Source organism: Lithobates pipiens, unplaced genomic scaffold (genome assembly GCF_037356315.1).
Source record: "Lithobates pipiens isolate NorthernLeopardFrog02 unplaced genomic scaffold, aLitPip1_a1.2 Scaffold_8, whole genome shotgun sequence".
NCBI classification, from domain to species: Eukaryota; Metazoa; Chordata; class Amphibia; order Anura; family Ranidae; genus Lithobates; species Lithobates pipiens.
The window spans coordinates 402,693,866-402,712,555 of record NW_027507903.1 but is presented as its reverse complement, the minus strand read 5'-3'; the positions used below and the strand labels follow the sequence as shown (position 1 = coordinate 402,712,555).

Below are 18,690 nucleotides of genomic sequence, written 5' to 3'. Positions count from 1 at the left end.
ATCGGAGTATGTCCGATCGGAGCAGTTTCTCGGAAAATATTTCCAGCAAGTTGGAAAATTTGGTCCGACGGATATTCTGACGGAAACAGTCCGATGCATACCACACACATTCCGACGGAATCTCCGACCGTGTGTACAAGGGCTAACACTGATAAATTCTCCCTTTGCCTATTTCATCCATAAAATGTCAACTTTAGATTTTAAACCACAGTTGAAATTCTGCATTCAAACTTGTCTGCAGCAATATTATGGCACTCCTGAGACTGTGATTATAATAACATGCTAAGATGTAACAACAGGACAACTATAACAAGATCACCATTCAGTACTTTATTATGAGGGTTTTGTAGAAGAAAGCAGGACAATAGTATCAAAGGTTTCAGCATTTTCAATAGGAACCACTGTTCCCATTATGTCTCCCTGCTGTTTACCAAGATAGCTTAGGTCCTTCAACCCCTTGGAAAACATCCCCTCAAGTCTCTAGACTGAAGATAGCTCACCAAAAAAATAGAAAATACTTTAACTTTGAATATCGGATGACCTTGGTTAAAAATAAAAGCTACAACACCATTACATCATGAAGTGTTATCACAACTTAATCAAGATTGAAAGGGAGGTTTTGAGATGGATTAAGAAAGTGAGAACAAGATACCCTGCTTTGTTAAAGGATTGTCAAGAAAGGAAAATGGTCAACTGTTTGCCTTGGTAAAACTTAAACTATGCTCTGCTAATTGGTCGACATATTCCCTAGCAACTCTTTTGAACTTGCTAGCATTGCTCTGCAAAGACATTAAAAATACTGCAGCCAATTTTGCAGTTCAGCAGAAATCTATTCATTAGAATTCAGTTATTTGTGCATTTGATATTTCCTTAGGGAATAAAATAACAGGTTTCCAAAATATACCGTTAAATGCCAAATACGTTTCTTGTTATGTGACACTCCTGGCCATCAGTTTTTTTTTTTTCTAGAATTTTCACTGCGAACAACATTGTGAAAACACTGCAGTAGATGTAATATATTAATATCTACAGTTGTCAAGGTAACACAAAGGCATGTGATGTGCAGAATATGTTCAGATACAACCTTAAAAAAAGTACAATTTATCTGTTGGATGTTGTAACATTCTGCTTCTTATTATAATACAGTTAATTAGTATTTGTTGGAACCTTGGCCAATTAAATAAAAAAAAAAGTTTAACCCCCTAGGGACAGAGCAGGAAGATTTATTCATTACAACACAACAATAAGGCATTCAAAGGGAAGAAGCCTACTACGTTGGTGCAGGTAGATCAGTTATTGCAGAAAAATGTTATCAGTTATTGAACTTTGCCTTCTCCTAAGGGTCTGTTCACACCTATGCAGCGGTGTGTGTGTGTTACTGCCTGTGTTTTATATACACGGATGTCCATTAAATGTACATTTTTCAAGAATGTTTTTTGTACAAGCATTATGAAAAGTGGAGAACATTCAAGGAATAGGTAAAGAGTAAAATGTTGGAAGGAAGAGTGTGAAGGGCTCCAATAATGCAGTAGTTAGATTGGGGAAGGTATTATGCTTTAGTGTAGGGCATCCTTTTTGCTTTAGGGAAGTCACAGTTTTTTCTAAACGTGAATAAAAATGTAACACAACACAATATGGAGCATTCTTTTATGCACTTCAATCCAAGTCTGAGGATTAGTTGTACACCTGTTGTTGTTCACCTTAATTTGGAGACACTCTGTAACTGCCAGTCCTTGCATTTAGCAGCTGCTTTCAAAGAAAGTATGGTATATCACTGATGCCTAATGTAGGGATCAATCGTGAAGTCATTTAATGCTGTATTTCTTGGTATTGGCTGCAGCCACTGATCAAAAAATGTTTTCCAATGTTCCTGTTCAATAGAGGTTGTTAATTAGATCAACTTCTGTCGAGCAGGAACGGCCAAAGATGAATCAAAATTCAGACGGTTCTTGCTGAACCGGCCTAAAATCAAGCTTAACACCTATTTGATGTATAAAACCTGCAGAATAACACTTTGAAAATTCTCAGCAGACCTTCATATGCTTACTTGTGCTAGAAATTTGAAAACTAAAATCTGCTTGATTCTGAAGGCAAAAGATACTTCTGTTTACAAAGATTGGTATGCTCTATTAGGGTAATTAAAAAGACAATGAGCAATGTATTGAAGTTGAAAACCATATAAGCTGTCCATACACGGCTCTGTTTTTTTTTTCATTTAGCCGGTGGCCTGAACAAAAAAAATGTCAATGATTTCCCCTTCACACATTTGAGGTGGATACAGGAAACCTCCTTGCTGCCAGAATGCACTGATCAGCCCTGCAGCTGATTGACTACATATGCTGATTGAAGCAAAATTTACAACAAGCTTGTTCATGAGAAGTTTATTGTTAGATATACAGGAGCAGGTCCCTGCTGAACCAGCTGAATTTGGACTAATCTATGGCCAAGTTTACATTGTTTTTAATATATGGGGTATCTGTCATGGATGCAGAATTCATTCCCACAAGGGGCAGATTGGCTAACCAGGACTTGATAGCAGCAGGTGAGGCTAGGTGCTGGTATAAGCCACAGGGGAGAGAGCCTTGTAGAGTCACAGAGGAAATAATTGATTGGGTGCCCAGATCAAACAAATAATTTAATTATTAGTATATAAATTAAGTAATTATACCAGTCAATCCGTTCAGGGAATATCCCCCGGACTGCAGTCCTAACGGCCCTAAAAAATGCATATACAAAGAAAAGAGAAAAGAGGTCCTCCCAAGAGAGCTGATTAGGACACGATGGTTAAATTAATCATTTTTATTGTAGAAAAAACACACAACAATTTAATGAAACAGTTAATTAGACCTAATGTGTACCTCATGGATAATTAAAAAAGACAACGTTGTCACATTAAAATGGGGGATGCAGCAGCGCATGCACCATATACTCATTCACACACACTCTCATACGCTCAAATTGATCATCAAAGATTGCCAAAAATGAATTTTAAACAGGAGTACACTCCTCTGGATGATTTAATAATTCCTTGGCACTAAACAGCATTTGTTACTATACGTGTTGATAACCAAACGGCAGTATTCAGTGTTTGTGGTGTTTAGAGCAAGGTACTCAACGTGTAGCTGTCCAGAAATCATTTACAGAGTAAATTAACATGCAGTCCAAGATGTAGTACGAGTATAAGTCCCTTTTATACAGATTAATGACAAGCCTAGTTGACCAGCTGGTACACGGAAACTTGAGTTTGGATTCTGATATAGTCCGTAAAACAAACTTTGCACAGTTCTATTACTTCAAAACAGGCAGTACAGCAAAGCGAGAGGGAGGGGGGGTGGGGAGGGAAAAATAGGAGCAAGGCATCACAGCTGATAAAAATGCTATTGCAAAGACACTCTCACAATATCCTGTTCTCACGCCACTTTCCTCTGCCTCTACCCATCCGTTCAACTCTAACCTCAAACAATAAATACCGGGATCCAGTTGCTGGAAATATTATTTTTCTGTATAGATATTGCAATAACAGTATGATCACTGTGCAAAGCCGCTGTAACAAGGACACTCCATCAGGGTTCCAAGCACTTTAGGTATCCTGTCCTATTCAAGCTCCATCACAGAAGCCTAGCTCGTGCTGCGAGCTGACACTGCCCCAGACAATGTGCTGACGTCACGCTGATGCATTTTTCTAGCTAATCAGGACGCTAGCTTCTTCAGTGCTGGGAGGAGTTTAGGGAAGCTGGCTTAAATGTCACACTGACGCGTTTCGCTAGCCAATCAGGACGCTAGGTTCTTCAGTGCTGGGAGGAGTTTAGGGAAGCTGGCTTAAATAGCCATTAAAATGTCGATGTAGTACCAACATTTGGCCACGAGATGTCAGGCATACTTCCTTCCATATACAACATTCAGCATTGACTCGGAGAATGGTGATATTTTCGATCTGACCAAATATAATAGAAGTAGAAGTCAATCAAGAGGCCCTAGATCTAGACAGCGAAGTCACAGCAAAAAAGTGGTTCATCTTCTGATAGTGATCAGGAAAAAGAAAATTTATACAAAACAATCACTTTTTTAGAAAACCTAGAGTGGAAAACATCAGCTTTAGGCCCCAAACAAATGATGAGCAGAAAGAAGGTAAAAGAGGGGGGAAAAGTATCATAGAAGGAAAAGGCAGTCAAAAGTCAGAGGAATGGGAGCTTAAGAAGCTGGTGAAGCTGGAAGTTGGAAGTGAAGTACAAGACCTTAAGATTGTGAATCTGTCTACATTTCAGTGATCACCATATTAAACTCTTAGCCCCTGTACACACGGTCGGAGATTTCGACAACCAAATCTGTCGGATTTTGTCCGTCTGATCTTGTCCAAAACTGTTGCATACACACGGTCGGACAAAGTTGTTGAAAAATCCGATCTTTCAGAATGTGATGATGTAATTTCGTTTACGATGGGACTACATTCAGGCTAGTAGCCAATAGCTTTGATGTAGGAATTTGATCTGAGCATGCGTGGCACTTGGTCCGATCAAAATTCTCTACACATGATCGGAGTATGTCGGACCGGCCCAGTTGGTCGGGAAATATTTCCAACAAGTTGGAAAATTGGGTCCGACGGATATTTGGACGGAATCAGTCCGATGCATACCACACACAGTCGGACAACACGGTCCGATAGGACACATTCCGACAAATTCTCCGACCGTGTGTACAAGGGCTAACAAAAGGGGCTGTCTTTTTCTCCCACTTCCTCTATGAATGAATTTGAATGAAGTATTTAAGGACATCAGCCGTTTCCTAAGGAAAGTCTTCTTTAAAGCATGAACAAACGATAACCACCGTGCAGAATCCAAAAACTGAAAGACCCGACATTTTAAAAATAGCAATCTGTGTCCATCGAACCTGTGGTCAAATATGCCTAACATTAGCTCTATTAGTCCAATATTATTCTACATAGAGAAAAAAGATTCGACATAGAGACAAAAGAGTCGACATTATAGAGACAGTAGCAAAAAAGGTCGAATGTGCCTAACCTAACTCTATTAGTCCAAGATTATTCCACATAGAGAGAAAGATTTGACATGAAGATTTGACGAAGCAGTCGACGCGAGTGGACATTTATGGTCAAATGCTCTGCCCATAGACTATAGAAGAATTCTAAAGTTGGTTGACTAGTAAGAACAATTAATACATATAATTATTACTAGTGTCATACAACATTAGAATTCTACTATAGCTTGTAGGTGGAACATTCGACCGGAAATGTACGATTGCAGAGTTGTACAGTTTAGCTGATCCGTCGAATCTTCTTAGAACATTCGATAGACACCATAAGCCTTCAATGGCAGATTCAACCTTAATTATTTTGGATTTTTGGACAAATGCATTTTTTAACGAAACTAAATAAATAAAAAATAATTTGGGAGTAAAATAACTAAATAAAGTTATTTTTCGGACGAAAACAAAATTCCGAAACAAAATATTTCAGTGTGCACATGTCTAATGAATAGCGACACAGAGGAAGAAACCACTCAACCGATCAGAAGAGCAGCCATTATTAGAATCAGATCTACCAAAATGCCAGTACTTTAAAAACATAAATGGCTTAAGGTATTTCTTGATCTGGTACGGAGGGACCTTAGTAAGGTTAATTGGGACTGGATTGGACCAAATAACCTAACTGGTGAAGAAAGAAAGGCCCTTAAAGAACTTGAAGAAGCCCCAGATTTGATGATAAAAAAGCGACAAGGGAGGAAATGTGGTTTTGATGAGTGAAAACCTCTATGAAGGTGAAGCCTTGAGATTACTCGGCGTTAGATCTACTTATAAAAAACTTGCAGTGACCCCCTTCCCATCCCTTGTTCAGACTCTGAACACCACATTTAAATGGGGCTTGGAAGCTGGTTTACTCTCCAAAAAAGAACATGATTACCTTAGGATTGATAATACCACTATCCCAAACTTCTATATCATCCCTAAGTTACATAAATCGCTAACTCAGCCACCTGGCAGGCCTATAGTTACATTCATCAATGGTCCCCTAGAAAAGGTAGGGAAATATGTGGATTCTTTGATCAAAGATATGGTCACCCGACTTTCCTCCTTTGTAAGGGACACTAGGGATGTACTTCTGAAATTACTACTTCTGACCCTTCCAGAGGACGAACTCTTGGTAGGAATCGATGTAGAAAGCCTCTACATGTCAATACCCCATGAATGGGGGATCGCTGCAGTGACACACTTCTTGGAACTGGAATAACCCCATTTGGGGGCGCACAATGAATTTGTGGTCGAATTACTCAAGTTTATGCTTAAAAACAATTTTTTTCCAATTCCTGGGAGTGTACTACCATCAGCAAAGAGGCACCTGCATGGGTACCCTTTGGGCTCCATCGTATGCATGCCTCCATTTGGGGCTCTGGGAGGAGGTGGTGTTTAAATCCTCTATATACCTCAGCTACTGTCTTTTATGGCTGAGGTACATAGATGATGTCCTCATGATATGGCGGTGTACAGTAGAGGAATTGATGGACTTCCTGCTACAACTTAACATTAATGATAGGAACATCAAACTGACCTACTCATATCATGCGAAGACACTACCCTTCCTTGATTTAAAACTAAATGTGGAAAACAACAAAATAGAGATGCAAACATTTCGTAAAGAGATGGCTGCAAATACCCTCCTCCTGGCTCAGAGCCATCACCCAAAACCTTTGATTAATGAAATACTAGCAGGGCAGTTCCTGAGAATCAGGAGGAATAAAGGAGATAAACATTTCCTAGAAGAAGCTAATGACATGTATAAACACTTCAGGGAAAGGGGGTACTCCCATAAACCCCTTAAAAAAACAAAGTTAAAAGCCCAGAGCTGTGAGCAGAAATGCCTTTTTAAACCTCAGAATGACTCTCTAAAAACGTCAGTAGCCTATCCAAGAATTATTACTAAATTTGGGTCCCAGTGGACATGGTTGGCCCTAGGCCTCTGTTAACAGCAAGGAGGGCACAGAATCTAAATGACACTCTGGTCCATTCAGAGTATAAAAGGTCACAAACTAAAGACTGGCTCTCTAGTTCCAAACCTATAGCAGGTATGCATGCCTGGGGGCATTGCAGTATCTGCAAGTATGTACATAGGACTGATGTGTTCACCAATCCATGCGGAGGAAAAGAATAAAAGATAAAATGTTTTATAAACTGCTCTACAACACAAGTTATTTATATGCTTACATGTCCGTGCAATAAAATATATGTTGGAAAAACCTAGTGTGAACTCCGCATTAGAATTAGCGAACACCTCAGTGGTATAAAGAAAAAGGATGATGATCGTCCAATCTCCTTACATTTGCAAAATTTCATGGTACTGACCCTAGGGGGTTAAAGATTAAGGGAATTTATGTCCTTAATCTACCCCTTAGAAAGGGGATTTTGACACCATTTTGTTGTAGAAAGAGAAGATGTGGAAGTATTATTTAAATTCCGTGGTACCTTCAGGCTTGAATATTGAATGTAATTTGCAGTCTTTTTTGCCTAAATGGTATGTGAGAAACCATGGACTATTGGGGATATACTATTTCATTGCCATCATCTTTCTGTTCAATGTCCATTTTTTCTCTCGGCTTATATAAAAACACAAAAAATGCCTTGTATTCATGTAGTTCACAGGCTGAATGTTGTATATGGGAGGAAGTATGACTGACATCTTGTGGCCAAATGTTGGTACTACATCGAAATTTTTATGGCTATTTAAGCCAGCTTCCCTAAACTCCTCCCAGCTCTGAAAAAGCTAGCGTCCTGACTGGCTAACAAAATACGTCAGCGTGACGTCAGCAGAGCGCCTGGGGGAGTGTCAGCTCGCAGTATGAGCTAGGCTTCTGTGACGGAGCTTGAATAGGACTGGATACCTAAAGTGTTTGGAACCCTGACAGAGCATCCTTGTTACAGCGGCTTTGCACAGTGACCATACTGTTATTGCAATATTTATACAGCAAAATCATATTTTCAGCAACTGGATCCTGGTATTTATTGCTAGAAGTTAGAGTTGAATGGATGGGTAGAGGCAGAGGAAAGTGGCCTGAGCACAGGATATGGTGGGGGTATCTTTGCAATAACATTTTTATCAGCTGTGACACCTTGCTCCTATTTTTCCCTCCCCATCCCCCTTCCCTCTCGCTTTGCTGTGGAGACCTATATGTACTGCCTGTTTTATAGTAATAAAACTGCAAAGTTTGTTTTACGGACTATTTCAGAATCTAAACTCCAGTCTTGGATCAACTAGCTGATCAACTAGGCTTGTACTACGTCTTGGATGTTAGTTTACCCTGTAAACGATTTCTGGGCAGCTACATGTTGAGTACCCTGCTCCAAACACCACAAACACTGAACACTGCAATTTGATTATCATCACGTATAGCAACAAATGCTGTTTAGTGCCAAGGAATTATTAAATCATCCAGAGGAGTGTACCCCTGTTTAAAATTCATTTTTGCCAATCTTTGATGATCAATTTGAGCATATGATAGTGTGTGTGAGTGAGTGTATGGTGCATGCGCAGCTGCGTCCCCCATTTTTATGTGACAACGTTGTCTTTTTTAACTATCCATGAGGTACACATTAGGTCTAATTAACAATTTTATTAAATTGTTGTTGTGTGTTTTTTCTACAATAACAATTATTAATTTAACAATAGTGCCCTAATCAGCTCTCTTGGGAGAACCTCTTTTCTCTCTTTTTTTGTAGTCACAGAGAAGCAAAGGATACTGCAGAAAATGGAGTCAGCATGCTTGCTTGCTCAGTAAAGGTGAATGCCTTTGGGAAGGCCAAGCCGCAGGGTCTGGAAAGCAGCCTGGTTTTCAGCAATTGTTACTGGCTCGTGGAGAAGTCTGGAGAGTACAGAAGGCACACAAGTGAAAGGAAACTGGATGCAGGCTGGAGAATGCTCTGGGAACCACAAAGATGCTGGTAATACGTTTTTGGCTGAAACATACACACAGGTGCTGGGATGCAGGGTACAGGACATAATTAAAGGCAAGATGCTGGCTAGGGTGCACAAGGAAATCACAGGTAAAAGTATGCTGGTTACTAGCTGGGGTGAACATAGAATCATACAGTTGTTATGCCCTCTATACACGGTCGGAAATTCAGACGGAAAAAGGTCAGATCGGATTATATTGTCTGAAAATCCAATTGTGTGTGGGCTCTATCAGATTTTTTCCATCGGAAATTCCGCCGGAAAAAAATTGAGAGCAGGACCTCAAATTTTCCGACAACAAAATCCGATCTGACTTTTTCTGATCGTTTGTAGAGAATTCCGATCGGACAAAGTGCCACGCATGATCAGATCAAATTACGAGACCAAAGCTATTGGCTACTAGCCTCGACGTAGTCCCGTCATAATGAATGAACGTCATCACGTTCCGAGCGATCGGATTTTCCGACAACTCTGTCTGACCGTGTGTATGCAACACCAGTTTCGGACAAAATCAGATGGAAAAAAATCTGACGGATTTTGTTCTCGGAATGTCCGCCCGTGTGTACGGGGGCTTAGGTGCAAGTTGTTGGCTTGAATACACATTGAATTAAGTAGGTACTGGTTGCATGTTTTAGGCTGGGATACACAGGGAGTCACAGGGAAACACTGAAGACAGGAACACTGGGAATATATTAAGATCATAGAGGATCACTGTAGACTTGTTTGGGAAGTCTCTATTAGTCATAGGGAGCTTGCCAGCTAGCATGGTGACATCAAGCTCAAACACCAAGCAGCACATGCCCTGACCTTTTAAGACAGAGCCTGACCATAGATTGGCTGAGATGCTGGTGGCAACTGATTGGCTGCAACAGCTTTGCACAGGGGAGGAAGACCCATTGCTGGAGTGTTATATTGATGAGTATGGCAGGGATGAAAGGTTTTGACATGTTTATGTTTTTTTATTGCTAACCACGACCACATTAGGGAGATAAACTGAAATTAGTTCATCTGGGTACATATCCCATCTGGTGGAGAGTGCTCATCAGAAACTGTACTACCTGAGGAAGCTGTGAAGGTCAAACTTTTCAGAAAATGCCCTTCTCAGCTTTCATTAGGCTGCCACTGGGAGTGTGGTGCCTTATTACTCTCTGTGGAAAGATATGTGCATTGTCCATGACAGGAATGCCTTACAGAGGGTAACAAAAACAGGGCAGAAGATTATTAAAGGGGCATATTTACTGGGTATTTTAAAACTGTGAGTAGGTAGGTGCCTCCAGAGAGCTATGCATATCCCAAAGGATAGCATCCCGAGAATGTCTTGTTTACAGTGTAAAGGGTATTTAGAAGTATTTTCTCTTGTACCACTAGGCTGGAAAAAAGCTTCTTTCTGTGGTCCATACAGTTTTTAAATGCTAGAAGTTTTTTTTTAGGGAAAAATTAAATGTGCAGAATGTATTTATTATACAATGTATGTGTTGTTTTTATGAAGATAATTTTCTTGTGACGTATGTGATGTCTTTTATTGTGAGGGGGCTGCATTTGCATTTCATTTTATGATTTTTATTGTAAAATTATATTTTTTTGAGGTTTTCTTGTGTCCCTTTTAAAGAGTTTACGCACACTTTTTTTTCCCAAGTGTCCCAACAGTAAATATGGGGGAAGCTATCTAACATGGTCAAGGTAGCAATAAAAGTCTGACAGAAGTTTCAAATTTCTCATTCTAACTAAAACAAAATACTGCACACATTTTGAATTCATTTTACTAAAAGCATAAGCTATAGCAATCAAAAACTCATATTTCATGTTCTGAATGCAGTAAACTGTTATACTCACCTCCTCCCAAATCCAGCTCTGGGTCACCAGGTTTCACTTCAGCCAATCAGCAAACGGGTGTTTGATGATTGCTACACCTAAACTAAGCTCACCCATGCTTCTAGAGACTTACCTGCATTCTAAGGTTCCAGTCTTCTTTGTGTCCTTGTGTTCTCTCCAGTCCACATGTCTCTGTACTCCAGCTGTACCCCACTTCCTCAAGGAGGCCTCTGTGTCTGGTGTTTTCCGTGTGTAAATATGCCTATGACAACTGAATCGACACAGTTACTATAAGGTTTACAACATTTTTAATAAATTACATATTTAAAAAGGAACATCATTCAATGTGCCATACAAGACCAGGTTAAAAAGTAAAGCTACTACAGAGCTTGAGTTTGGTGGTCTACGAGTTTTGTAGGGAGCCCCCGCTTATTCAGGACCATATAAGTTGAATGTGATTTATAGCTTTAACTAGTTATATCAAACAAGAAAAAAAATATGCAGTGTGCCTTTGTGTCTTCTGCATGCCTCTGTGCATCTCCATGTCTCCAGAGCACCCCTCTGACTTTAGGGATAAAAACAAAGCAAGAGAGAAACAAGTACTTTGAATATGCCTATGACAACTGAATCAACACAGTTACTAGAAGGTTTACAACATTTTTAACAAATTACATATTTAAAAAGGAACATCATTCAATTCAATTCTACTACAGAGTTTGAGTTTGGTGGTCTACGAGGTTTTGTAGGGAGCCCCCGCTTATTCAGGACCATATAAGTTGAATGTGATGTATAGCTTTAACTAGTTATATCTACCAAGAAAAAACCTATGTATATCATAGAAAAAGTGAATATATATACTGTATATATTATTATACAATCACAGAAGCATGTAATTTATCCAAAAAGATGGTTTGCAAAAAGAAAGTATTTATATTAACATATGAGCTATATATATATATATATATATATATATATATATATATATATATATATATATATATATATATATATATATATATATATATATAAACCATATGCGTATGCATGTACAGATACGCAATCACCTGTATTGTATATATGTATAAATATGCGCTTCTGCCCGCCGGCTCAGCGGGAGAACTCCCCGTTGATGACAGGTCCTTTCTGCTCACTGAGTGGGGAGGGGCTGCTTCCTATGGAGGGATTGGATGAAATCGGACAGCGTGTTCTTCTTTTTTCTTTGAACGTGGATGTATATATATGGTAGTGAATACTATTTGTCATTACAGGTAAGAATTTGATAGATATATGGGTAAGAGTAGCTTAGTGTTGTATCTGACTGGGGGCTAACTGCCACATCCCAAAAGAGCAATAGAGAACAAAGGAAGGGCCCCAGGGGGATTATAGAGGCAGTAGTCAACCAGAAAGCAAAAGTACAAAAGATTTAAAAAAAGTTTATCAAAATTGATTGCTACATCAATAGCATAGTTAAAAATAAGAGACAAATTATACAAATATGATACCACACAAATGGAGCAATGCTCATATTCTGGAACACACTGTCGGTCTCATGAAGTAGGAGGCCAGGCCAGACAGGTGTTCACAGAGATTCCAACATGTTTTGAAATATATTATTATTTCTTTCAGAGCATATTGCAGTTCTAGCATGTAAAATGGCACAGGCATATAGGTGTAATAGCAATCATCTTCAGAATCTGCCCCATCACATTAGACTCAACACAAAGGGAATGTCAAATCTCAATTGGAGCAATGGGCCACAGAGAACAGCAGATGTCAAGGATGGCAACCGACGGTAAAAAAGGAAAACTGCTCACGAGGATCGCATCTAAGAAGCCGTTATGTGTAAATCTCCTTATTCAGAATCACATCATGCTGAGTGAGAGACAGAAAGGCTGACCATGATCATAAAATGGAAATGCGTAGACCAGCCAAACTCAAGCTCTGTAGTAGCTTTACTTTTTTTAAATCAAGAAGAGTTTATTTAACAAGCACGCAGAATAAAAAGTACACCACAAACAGGTATGTTCCAGCAGAAAAGACATGCATTAAACTGGCAAAAATATCATTTTACCTAAAAGAAACCTAAAAGAAACCAGAAGAACATAAACATATTGATCCATATAATAAAGAAAAAAAAAACAGGGTTTAGGAAGACCAGAGAATTGCAGTAGCCCCTCAGCTCAGGTGCTGCAGCTTTACTTTTTAACCATGTTTTGTATGGCTCATTAAATTATGTTCCTTTTTATATACTGTATGTAATTGAATAAAGATTTTGTAAATGTTCTTATAGTAATTGTATTGATTCAGTTCTCATAGGCATATTCAAAGTCCAGTTTCTATCTTGCTCTATTTTGTCAATATTTTCAGTTGGGATGATGTCAAAGAAAACGTGATCAACTTTTAAGAATGGCATCCCACCCCAGATTTACATATTAGTTACCCTCTGACTTTAGGTTGACTCTGGATGCCTCCATGTTTCCAGTGCAAACTATGCTACGAATAAAGAAAGTAACAACTGAGCAAGAACATTGTGAAAATATGATGACTCATTGGAATGGTATACAGCATATACTGTATATTGATGTATATGATTCACACACACATATTTTTGAGACCCTAATCCATTTATATATCTGCTGTAACAAGTTCATTTTGTTTGGATAGGTAAGCATATTCACAATTTAACCCTTTAACCTCTCTTTCTGCAGGTGTAACAACAGTACTTACCATGACCACACTGAGCATCAGCGCCAGGAATTCTCTTCCAAAAGTAGCCTATGCCACTGCCATGGACTGGTTTATAGCAGTGTGTTATGCATTTGTATTTTCAGCTTTGATTGAATTTGCAACTGTGAACTATTTTACAAAGCGAGGGTATGCGTGGGATGGAAAAAGTGTAGTTCCAGAGAAGGTAATATTGCATTTTCATAAAAGTTGCATATTGGTCATTTGTAAATATTGTAATTGTAATCCACGTTTCCTTTATATATATTTTGTCCCCTAGATCTCTTTACTAAGGGCTCTTTCTGGCCCATGTTGGAACATATTTTGCAAAGATTGCATGAAATAATTTTTAAGATAGCAGCAGATTTCTCATATTTTTGCTGAGTTGTCTCCTCCAGCAGGAGGACATCCCCTGAGTACTGTTTTCACTGTTAAGTTGAGATAACTACTTTTGAATGCCTGTGTTTGCTGACAGACAACTGGGGTGTTTACTTGTCAGTGGAAGAGAAAATTGGCAATATCTCTTCTGACCCATAAAATGAGCTACAAAGAGAAACAATGTAATAAAAGGAAGAGTAGCAAAACCTGAGTAGAGAACCCATTAGGACTGGATTGTGTTGTCTGGGTGTTTCTCCTTTTAGTTATCTGGAGCAGTGTGAGGTTGACTTTGGTCCAACCGGTGTTCTTGTGCTTACTTTGGGAAATGTTACCCAACTCATACTAATTATCAGTAGTAGCAGATGATGTAGTAGTAGTAGTAGTAGGAGTAGGAGTAACAGGAGTAGCAGCAGAATGAATGTTAATATAGGATCAGTGTTAAAAGTCCAAAGTGTGTTGGACCATCTTGTGAGAAGGTCTTTTTTTGTTATATTGAACTGTTGGTATGAACTAATGTCTAGTCTTTGAATTAATAATAACATATTGAACCTGATATGCTGCCATTGTATTTCTGAAATAGGTAGGTGCTTTAAAAGTAAACACTAGTAAGACTGAATAACTGCTTGTCAACATTAATGGAACAGTGCCACCAGGTGGCTTTATCAGAAAATAGCACAAATGATACAGTTTCTTTTGTATACCATAGGACAAAAACAAAAACACACAAAAAAAAAAACATGTATTATTTTGCTTGATTTCCTTTAATTCTGTAAATTAAATTAAATGTAAATTAACAACATCATTTAACTAATTGTAGCAAAATAAATTGTAAACCAAATCTAAGATATCAATAGAACAATGTTAACCTCTGCAATACAGGGCACTTTTACCCACTTCCTGCCCAGACCAATTTTCAGCTGTCAGTGTACCCGCACTTTGAATGATAATTACTCAGTCATGCTACACTGTACCCAAACAAAATGTTTATCAGTTTTTTTCAAACAAGTAGAGCTTTTGCTGGTATTTAATCAGCACATTTTTTTTTTTTTTTTTTTTTGCGATATGAGCAAAAAAAGAGAAAACATAAAAAAAAAAAAAAAACTTTTTTGTGTTTCTATTATAACATTTTGCAAATAAGTAATTTTTCTTCATACATTTGGGCCAACATTTTTACTGATACATATTCTTGGTAAAAATTAACCCAAATTAGTGGATATTATGTAGTCTTTGTGAAAGTTAAGCCCCGTACACACGAGCGGACTTTTCAACATCCAAAGTCCGACGGAATGATTCCGTCAGACTATTCGATCGTGTGTGGGCTGCAACAGACTTTTGATTCGCAAAAGTCTGACAGACTTTAGAAAATGGAACATGCTTCAAGTTTTTCCGACGGAACTCCGCCGGACCCAGTTCCTACCGAAAAATTTGCTCGTGTGTATGCTATTCCGACGGACTAAAACCGACGCTAGGGCAGCTATTGGCTACTGGCTATGAACTTCCTTATTCGAGTCCAGTCGTACGTCATTACGTTCGAATCCGTCAGAGTTTGGTGTGATTGTGTGTGGCCAAGTCCGCTCAGTCGAAAAGTCCATCAGAACTCTGTCGGAACTCTGTCGGAACTCTGGCAGAACTCCGGCAGAACTCCTTCGGAAGTCTGTCGGACATAAGTCCTCTCGTGTGTACGGGGCTTTATAGAGTCTACAAGCTATGCTATGTATCATTGAAAATTGATCATTGCTGATGTTCTGACTGTCTATCTCATTTCTGGAGGCACTGAAATGGTCAGGACAGTACAAATACTAATGACCCCTTTTTGGAAAGTAGTCCAATGTATTTAGTAAGAGGCATGGTGAGTATTTGAAGTTGTCATTTTTTTCCCACAATTCTTGGAAAAATTGAGAAATAATTTATTTTTTCTAAAAAGTTATTTCTCACACATGACATAAGCATACTAGCAATTACACTCCAAAACACATTTTGCTACTCATCTTGAGTATGGTGATGCCACATGTGTGAGACTTTTACACAGCCTGGCCACCTACAGAGGCTGAACATCTGAGTAGCAACTTCAGGTAAAAATTGCACATCTAATTTCCTTACTACCTATTACACTTTTGAAGGTCCTGGAGCACCAGAACAATGGAAACACCCACAAAATGACCCCATTTTGGAAAAACACCCCCTGCGTATATAGTCTATGAGCCATTATGAGTCTTTTGAACGTGTCATTTTTTGGAAAAAGCGTATTTTGTTTACACAAAATTGTCAATTTATAAGATGTTCTAAAATACAGCATGGACATAGCAAAAATGAAACCCCAAAATACATTCTGCTACTCTTCCTGAGTATGGCGATACCACATGATTGGGACTTTTTCACAGCCTAACCAAACAGAAAAGCCCAAACTCCAAGGAGCACCATCGGATGATCTAGCGACATGAATTACACAACCTATTGCATTTTTGAAGACACTTCATAAATCTAACACATAGCAATTATACCCCAAAATATATTCTGCTGAGCAAAAGGTAAACAAAATATTACCTGTGTCTTTAGTAGTGCAGTTGTCCACAGAGGGGAGCATAGGTCCAGGCAGCAGGCAGGGACATGGTCGGGAATCATCCAGGCAGCAGGCAGGAATACTTTCCATATTCAGTACAGGCAGCAGGCAGAGATACTCTCAGCACAACCAAAGCATTAGTCCAGGTAGCAGGCAGGGATGTGGTCAGCAGCAGCAGTCCAGGCAGCAGGGAGGAACATGGGTCATAAAGTCCTGGGTCATTACAAGCAGAGATAGGATCAGCACAGCCAAAGAATTGGCCCAGGCAGCAGGCAGGAACATCAAGCTTAGGGCCTCAGTCAGGAAAAAATGGGGACGAGAGTAAAGGCTTCTCCCACCCAAATCTCTTTGAAGCCTCTGGTCTCCAGACCTTGTTCTAGGATTACAAAACCCATAGAAAACCAAAAACAGTTTTCTCTACTCAGAAAATTCTTCTGAAGCCCCTCACATATGGGAGACCCCCTGTGTACTATAGTAGCAGGGCAAATAAGCAGTTCAAACAGGAGGAAGAAAACATAGTCGATTAACAGGCCGAGGTCAGTGCATGTGAAAAAATCCAGACGTCAGGCAGAGGCATCGTTGATAAACAGACCAGGGTCAGTTAATGTGGAAGGTAGAAACATGGTCAATCGAGATAGCAGGCAAATGATCTGCATAGGTATTTGAAACAGGGAAATATCAGGCTGTTAAAAATAAGGAGAACTAATATCTTAGGGATATGTGCTAACATCCAAAGCATTCTCTGATGCATAGGCCAGGTTGGGAGAGACATTGGGGACAGTAATAACTGCTGTCTCTTCTAACTCCTCTGCTGCATACACAACATTTCTTTTAGTGTCTTCTTCCTGATTCTGTGGGGGGATTGTTTTAGAGAAAATGTTGCTCATGAAGTCGACTCACACAATCAGAGTGGAGACTTCCTGTGGGGGAGGACCCTTACAGGTATATGAGGGCAGTGACAATTTCTTCAATAAATTTGAGGCAGGTATAGGGACATTCTAATTGGTAAATATGGCTGTAGTATCAGACAGATTATAATCATGTACACATTCAAGCTTTACAATGGGACCGAGTCTTCTGGGAATCTCCACCAAAGTGTCATTGTGGATGGTGGATAGGATGTAGACATCTCTCTTATCCCTCCATTTCACGGCTAACACTTCCTCATTCCTCATACTTGCTGATTCCCCCTTTGTAGCCTTGTTGTCACTAAGTTTTGGGGGAAGCCTGTTCTGGTTTTTAGGTGGTGCCGCAGACCAAGATTTTTTCACCGCACAGGTGGCGGAGAAGGGGCAGACTAGTATAATAATTGTTGAGGTAGATATGGCAGCCTTTTTTTGAGCCAGGGGAATGCCAGGTCCCAGACAATTTATCATGGATGGAATGATCTCGGGAAGGGCACTGTGAGTTGTCATTGAAATGCAGGAAGCACATGATCATGTTATAGCGTGTCCTGGACATGACGGCAGAATAAATCGGCATGTAATGGATGGGGTGAGTGGACCAGTGGGCATGCACTTTGTTTTTTTGTAAGTTGCATATTAAATGTAAGTCCCAAACAATTTTAACTAATCTACTGTGAGACTCCACCAATGAAACAAACGGGCATATGAATAATTGGGATTGGTGGCAATAAATTGCTCTGCAAAAAGTGTTGTTTGGTTCATGATGTACTGCAGCAAATCTTGAGGGAAAAACACTTTAAAAATTATTGGGCTGGACACCTGGCTGTGCAGTGAAAGGGGGGATTGTAGCTGGCCCTGAGCTGGAAGGCATCCATAATAGGTTTGCCAGGGCACCGGGAAGGTAGGTTTGGGCCTACATTCTTTGGGTCTGGTGCGTTATTCCAGTACTCGTACTGGGCCTTTCTTCCTAGGGTTTAGCACCACTGGTGTTGTGCCGTTGGGGTGTATGGCACTGTTGGTGGTAGGCAGGTCTTCTGATCTTGTTATTCTTCTTATTCTTTTGGGAGGGACTGTTTCCTCCTCCAATTCAGTCCCTGATCCACTACTCTCTACAGGCTCATATTCTGAATAAAATTTGGATGGTGAGGGCTCCCCAGTGCTCTCATCATCCAACATAGTAAGGATTATATGCCTCCTCAGGTGTAAAATATATTTTGGACATGGCAGCTGATGTGAAGCAGTGATGGGCTGATGGGCAGCAGTGATTTTGACTCTTTAATGGGTGACATTGATTAGGCTACACTAATGGGCTGCGCTGACAGATCCACTGATGGGGGCACTAATGGACTGCGCTG

The 18,690-nt window shown here is 39.6% G+C and overlaps 1 protein-coding gene across 2 annotated transcripts in view; it reads left to right on the top strand.

Annotated features, from left to right (window-relative positions):
* Nucleotides 1-18,690, top strand: part of GABRA1 (gamma-aminobutyric acid type A receptor subunit alpha1) — a 355,042-nt gene that overhangs the window by 267,156 nt on the left and 69,196 nt on the right. For both annotated transcript variants that reach the window (XM_077474085.1, XM_077474084.1), the window contains exon 9: nucleotides 13,477-13,679. In XM_077474085.1, coding sequence (XP_077330211.1) covers nucleotides 13,477-13,679 — 203 coding nt within the window. The remainder of the gene's footprint in view (nucleotides 1-13,476; nucleotides 13,680-18,690) is intronic.